This window comes from Austrofundulus limnaeus, unplaced genomic scaffold, assembly GCF_001266775.1.
Source record: "Austrofundulus limnaeus strain Quisiro unplaced genomic scaffold, Austrofundulus_limnaeus-1.0 Scaffold3, whole genome shotgun sequence".
Taxonomy (NCBI): domain Eukaryota; kingdom Metazoa; phylum Chordata; class Actinopteri; order Cyprinodontiformes; family Rivulidae; genus Austrofundulus; species Austrofundulus limnaeus.
Genome location: NW_013952405.1, coordinates 5,370,594 through 5,377,724, shown reverse-complemented (window position 1 = coordinate 5,377,724; position 7,131 = coordinate 5,370,594). Strand labels below are relative to the sequence as shown.

Genomic DNA, 7,131 nt, shown 5'->3' with positions numbered 1-7,131 from the left:
AGTTTAATGTTTATCAGTACATTACAGAAAATAATGAACTTTATCACAATATGCTAATTTTTTGAGAAGGACCTGTATTACTTTTTGTGAGTTTCAATAAAMTCGTTTACTGATTTGTAAGATATTTTACTAACAGACACACAAAGGCAAATTCTTTCATGGCAGAGGAAAATAATAAACACAACCTAATGCATCACCAAAGACAGATCRTGTACTAAAAACTTCACTGTGTTTTCATACATACAGTATATAGATTAGATTATAGATTAGGTTGTGGGGGGGAAAACAGCTGCATCATGTTTAAGGCAGCACAAGACATATTCTGATTAACTCTATTGTTCTTTAAAAGTGAATGGGTTGCACAGAAATGCTGGCAGTCATAACCAAGTTATTTAGTCTGAGTGACATCAGCTGAAGTCACTAAAGCTTTCCAATTCTTTCTGAATACTTTGTGAGAGGTGTTGGTGCGTGGAAGCCATTCACGGGACGGACGCACACACACAAGCTGAAATAATGGTGTAGTGTGTGTGTCATCATTCAGCATATAAGTGAGTGTTGTGATGCTCGGCGGGGAATGAATCACGCTGCACTCAGTCATTTCCTCTGCYGTCGAATGAATGAATTTGTTCGAATAAGTGGCTGATATAAATCTACCATTGACGGTTTTGTCCAATACAGCTGACTAAGACTTATGACACAAATTATAGTGAGAAAAAAAATACTTTTGGACAAAAAGTATGAATAAAGTCTTGTTAGAAATTTGGGAGTGTTCATTATGTCTGGTCTTGACCCTGATTGTCTCAGCCAAAATTCCCAGACACTGCTTCAACTTGTAATTGCTTGATAAAAAAGTTATTTGCTGCAGTGACATCCTTGACCTACAATAACAATAGAGACGACCTACTAGTCGGGCCAGTACTGTTCAGTATTTATCCCAAAAACATGACACTGGAAACTAGAAACTAAGGTTACAAGTCCCATCAGAGACAATTAAATTATGTTTTACTGTTTTCAAATCGACGCTAAATCTTATTTTTCCTTTTCCCATTTTCCACCTTTCTTCTAAATTTCCTAAAATTCATGCTGCTTTGTTTTATTTTTCCATATCGYTGATGTCAGATAAGCAGACAGACAAACAGAAGACACTGACAACAACATTTTAAGTTTTCACCTTGATGAAGGAACACTGAGCTCCCTCATGTTGGTTAAATCTCGTGTTCCCACGCAGAGAAAAGCAGAACACAAGTTTCAAAAAGTCAAATGGAAAACAGAAAATAAGAAGGAAAGAGCAAAGCAGCAGGAGATTTGGTTCTGAAGGAAATTTTTTTAAAGGAAATGTGGCTGTAAAAGTCTATCCCCACTGATCCTTTTTGCTTTGAAAAATTGTTAATTATAAAGACGGCTCTGCAGGAGATAAATGGAGATGGTTATAGAAAGTTTAAGCTCTTCGGTGTACAAGTGGGAGAAAACCATTAGCCGCAGCACATAAATGGACTTAGCAAGTTTTTTAAAAGCTCTGCTGGCATTGTCCAAACGTCTCAGACAGTGTGACTTTTCCATCACCCTAGAAACACTACAATTCCTGCCAAATTATATTTTAGACCACGTAAAATCTTATAAGAATAATAAAATAAATAACATCCAGACTCGAATCCTGACAAAGTTCAGATCTACATACTGTTGACTTGCTAAATCTTTGTTTAAACAGCCTTAAAAGCTTCAAACCATTGGATTTAAACTTGGAAACATGAACTCAGGGCCTTATTTTGAACCAGCACAAACAACTTTGTGGCATTTGACAAGCACTTATGTTTCTGCTTGAAACAAACTATTCCTGTGTCTGGATGCACCGATGGGGGGTCCTGAGGCTGAGATGTGGCGACCACGATGTTAAGAGTCGGCTGTTGGCTTTGGCAGAGGTTTGTGTTCCACCACTGCCTGTTTTTGTGTGATTTATTCACAAAATACAGACGACTATTGTAAGCGTCACTGAAATGGTTTAATATTTGGCTCCAGAAGTTAAAATATTTCTTGTTTGTAAATTGTTGTGGTTCACGTTAAGAAATTRTGCTTTATCTTGTTCATTAAAAGGTTTTATTTTGACACAAAGGGCAATTTGTTTGTTGTACCACTAATATTGCGAGGTTTTATTATAAAAGTCTGCGAGTGTTAAATCTGCATACTCCTCTTTCACTTCTCGCTTTGTAACACTGGACCAGCAGCTAAAACTTTGTATGATATTTAAAGAAACAACTGAAAGACTGATTGAAATGAAAGACTTAGCATTCCTTTGAGGAAATAATAATAGTTTTGATATCTCACGTGACCTGTTACCGTGTGTTAAGAATCACTCTCAGCGTCTACCTCAACAAACTTTAGCTCATCTGTAAAACAAACCAGGTTGTAGCCACTTTGGTGTTTACTAAACTTGCTTTGCTGTGGCAGCCATCTTGAACCAAGTGAACTGCAAGAGTTATTCTCTTGCAGATGTCCACAACTTTATTAAATCCTAATTAAAATCTGAGATATTTTGCCAGTAATACCGACAAACAAACACACCAGCAAAAGCATTACTGCTCTGCCTAGGCCTGTGGAAGATGATTAAAAAAACATGTTCACTGTACTTTTTATTGAGGATTCCTCTAATAGCCTGAAACGTTCGAGTCCTCCAATCCCCCACATGTTTATATATTATGATGTGAGTGTGTGCATATTTGCTGTGATAACATGGTGGAGAGGTGCAGCGGGGAGCTGCAGACGATGGAAAAGGAGAATATCCATTGCATAAGAGATTAAACTAAAGGAATCTGAGGTATGCGTCCGACTACGCTGGCCAATAATGTGAAACCTCAGGAGCCCCACCACCGCCACCACTCGAGCACAAAGCCTCAATGGGTAGCTACTCTGTACTGTACCTGGCTTTGATGTGAGCTTATAAAATGGGAACAAACCCACGGCACGGCACCGGAGCATAAACTCAGACAGGCACAGTTGAGACACTGTTTTAACTCAGCTTTTAGGCCACGAGGTCAAAGGTCATAGAGGTTATCAAAAAGGCAGGAAGAGACTTTTGATTTTAGCAGAATTCAGTTTAAAATTACACTACCTGTTTCCAAATAAACTCTTTCAACCAAGTTGTTGCTGCACACTCATCACTCAGCATCAACAAACCACAGTGTTTTACAGAGTTTTCTGCGTTTGAAAGACAAGTGAAAAAGTTTGGTGTCATCCTTCCACGTACTGCACATAACTTAATGACACACACTCATCTTGACGAAGAGGGTCACTTTCAAGACTTATACACGCACACACACACACACACACAGTCTCACACACACTTGTTTTCCCTCTCTATCTTGGGGGGACGATGCACATCCTCCTTCCTGTTTCCTACTGTGCAGTCATCTGTAGGAAGGATGTGGAAGTCCCACACATCTGCTGCTCTGCCTGCTGCAGACTCAAGAACGGATCAGAACAACAAGTCAAAGAAGACGAGGCTTTAGTTCAGCAGTCGATAAAACAATAAACAAAACTGTAACAATAATGAGCACTGACCTCTGACCCGGGCATAGCAGCAGCCACACTTGACCAGGACTTTACGGAACAAGTGCTGGCAGCCGCAGCCTCGGTGGTGACGATGATGATGGTGGCCCCCTTTCATGCTGTTGAACCATGAGCAGAGGTGGGCATGGGGCCCCGGCACTCAGTCACTCTCACCCCACCACTGCCCACCCCACCTCTCTCCTTTTTCTTTCTTTCTTATAGTTCTTCTTGAGGTCTACTCCTCAAAGTGTAAATCTCCAAAAAAGGTGTCAGATGAATCCTCCTCCTCCTCCTCCTCTTCCTCAGTTGACTGTGAGCAGCACTACAGCCCTCATCCAAGAGGCTGCGAGTCCACAAAAGAAGCAGCAACAGAGAGAAATCCACCTCCAGCTGAGTGGGGTTTAGAGAGCAGATAAATATCCCAGCAGTCCTATTGTCAGACTGAACATGTTCTTTTTGCTCCGTCTGCTTTCCTGCCTCCCCCCTCTCGCTTTCTTTGGCGCTGAGCTCTTGCCTCTATGAACTGCCTGGTCAAATGACAGACTGGGAGACGGCTTTTCGAAGGAGAGAGGGAGAGATAGCTGGGGAGAGAGATAGAAAGAGAGAGTAAGGGGAGGGGGAGAGAAGGGTGGAGTCTACAGCTTTTAGTTGCTGGCTATTCCAGTATAAGGTTCCCACTCTGCTGTTTTTTTTTCTTTCTTTTTTGTCTCTTCCTGTCCTCTGCTCCTCTCTTTATTCCTCTCAGCTGTTTTTCCTCGCCCACCCCACTCTTCATTTCCTCTCCTGTCAGCTGCCTCCTCTGTCTAGTCTCTTATCCTCTTTTCTACATGCTTGAGTCTCATTGTGGCAGAGGTAATCCTCAAACTCCAGGAGCAGATGAAATGACACGCTCGCTCGTGTCCACTCAGTTCTCTGACCCTGGAAATAGTAACAGCCACATCCGTAGGGATGCATATTTCTATTTGAAGAGCACAGGCCAAGTTGGATTGAAAGTGTTGTGTGTTTTCCAGTCAGTGTGACACTGTGTGAGTGTGTTACACTTTAACACAGTTTAGGAGCAGACTTTATGGAGTGTTTCCACTCTGTCACATCGCCATGTACTTATTTATGATCATAGAGCCAAAAGTTAGTTCGTTTCTTAGTTTCTTTCTTTCTTTCTTTCTTTCTTTCTTTCTTTCTTTCTTTCTTTCTTTCTTTCTTTCTTTCTTTCTTTCTTTCTTTCTTTCTTTCTTTCTTTCTTTCTTTCTTTCTTTCTTTCTTTCTTTCTTTCTTTCTTTCTTTCTTTCTTTCTTTCTTTCTTTCTTTCTTCCTTCCTTCCTCTTCGTGTGTCCACCGAGCAAAGAGGCAGGCTCATATTTCACAATGTTGATACTCTTGGTGTGCGAGTGCACGTTGGTGCGTGTGTGTGCGTCTGTGTTTGTGTATCGCCAGCCAAGCAGCCTGATATTTCATAGTGACTAAGTCTAACAGAGAAGACAGACTAAAGATCAGCTGAACATATCAGTAAGTCAACAGATTCACTGTATCAAAGGCTGAACTCGAATACCGGTTCCAGTTAAGTCTTATTTGTAAGATATGTACATAAAAAAATAAACTGATCCTTACAAAAACAACTAGTTGAAAGCCAGGTTAGACAGATCAAGTCATTAAGAGCTGACACAAACATGGATCTAATTAAGCCTAAATTAGGTATAATAAACATTGCATGAGAAAGTGAAATGAATAAGTCACAAGACTAATTTGGCATCCTCAGGTTTGAGTACCTTGTAACACCATTGTACATATAAAACCAACAAAATCACCTGGTTTAACGGAAATAGTTTCATGATTATTTGACAAGGCATTTACAGTATGTATAAAAGTCGAACCAAAATGTTAACATCAAAATAGCTTTTTTTTTTCTTTTAGTTGCACCCAGTGAGAAGTTATCTGTGGTACAACTGTCCTTTTTTTGCTGGTGGATAGAAACTGGATGAGTGTTTGTTCTTGTCAGAGCACCTGCTTAGGTTCTGCGTGGCTTTTATGATTTTCAAAATGTTGTCTGTTGTCATATCTGGGTCACGAGCCAGCTCACGAATAAGAAGTGGACTCAGCGAGGGTTCACTCAGCACATTTTCCCTCCTAACCTACTTCAGTAACATAAATGCAGTTGACTGTGTTAGGAAATACCTGCAGAAGGTTTTGTCAGGTTTGTTTGTATTGCTGTTCTTTGTTTACATTAGCGGTTAGTTTTATTAGGTAATAGCGTTTTGTACAAGCTCCTGAAGACTTGGTTATGATAACTTAAGTAATGCTGAATAATTTTTAGGCCATTTTGTTTTAAATTTACCTAAAATTAGCTCAATTATTTAATACTTGCACTGGTGATACGTCTACTTTTCCAGTGCAAGGTTAAAGATGCATGATCCTTACAATAATACATTTATACAGCCATATGTGCAAAAGATGAATACAAAAAAAGAAAAAAGTGATTTGTTAGCATTAATAAATGTTGTGAGCAGCAATTGTAAATTTTCTTTATTATAATTTGACGGAGTTGTAGCCACGATAATTATGTAGCAGCCAAAACTGCGTATTTACATGTGATTGTTTTAACAAAACACAATGCAGGACAATCTGCATTTGTCTGACTTTCGTGCAAAAGAAAGCTGTGTACAAATGTGCCTACAGGTATAAGACAGTACTAACTCTGACTCTTCTGTGACATCAGTGAAAACAAGAGAAAACCAAGCATCAGCAGACGCTGCACCACACAAGTACCCTGTTAGTAATTTTAATTTGTTGGCAGGGTTGCTTCTGCAGCATCCACCTCGTCAGAGTGACAGGCTGCTGTCAGGAAGGCTCTGTCATCTATAAAGGACAGAGCAAACACAAGCCTCACCCATCAGCCTCACAAGCAGAAGACATGCAAGAACACTAAACTGCATAAAACCTCTTTTTCCTGCTCTTGATCACACTGAAGAGCAGTGAGAACATGGAAAAAAAACAAAGTTGATCATGAGGGGAAACCCCACAGTGACAAGAGGTTTTGTGCATGTTCATACTCAGGATGCTGGTTTCCAACATTACACAGATGCATCGTTCTGCTTCTCACTCTCCATCCAAGCTGCTCTTGTCTTTGCTTATAATGGATGTTTAAAGTAGGTTTGATCGAAGGGGCAAAAACACTCCAGGAATATTGACCAGCGCTGCTGAATGTCTTCGTTTGGCTGATGGTGATGCAGCTGCCAAACGCTATCTAAGCAAACAGGAAGATTGTTCACAGAGGGATGAGAAACCCAACCTTTGACAACAGAAAAGAAAAGAGAAAGCTACGAGAACAGAGCTCTAAATGCAAACCATTACAAATTTAGTGAATGCTGCCTGTCAAAGTGACTTAGTGGTGCTGTTTTTTGGAAACATGCTCTTCGAGTGCATTCAAAATGAATGAAGTGTGTACTTTAGGCACAACTCATGTTTAACAGGTATATATGTACTTGCACTGTTGTGAAATACTGTGTACAGTGGTTTGCAAAAGTATTCATACCCCTTGAACTTTTCCATATTTTGTCACATTACAACCACAAACATAAATATATTTCACTGGAA

General features: G+C 40.0%; 1 protein-coding gene across 3 annotated transcripts in view; it reads right to left on the bottom strand.

Moving 5' to 3' along the window:
• arhgef25a (Rho guanine nucleotide exchange factor (GEF) 25a) overlaps positions 1 to 7,131 on the bottom strand; it is a 50,238-nt gene that overhangs the window by 33,836 nt on the left and 9,271 nt on the right. Inside the window, exon 2 of one of the 3 annotated variants that reach the window (XM_014018966.1) lies at positions 3,556 to 4,124. The exons of the other annotated variants lie outside the window; for them this stretch is intronic. Within the exon in view, the coding sequence (XP_013874420.1) occupies positions 3,556 to 3,661 (106 nt within the window). The 5' untranslated portion in view covers positions 3,662 to 4,124. The remainder of the gene's footprint in view (positions 1 to 3,555; positions 4,125 to 7,131) is intronic. 3 annotated transcript variants of the gene reach the window in all.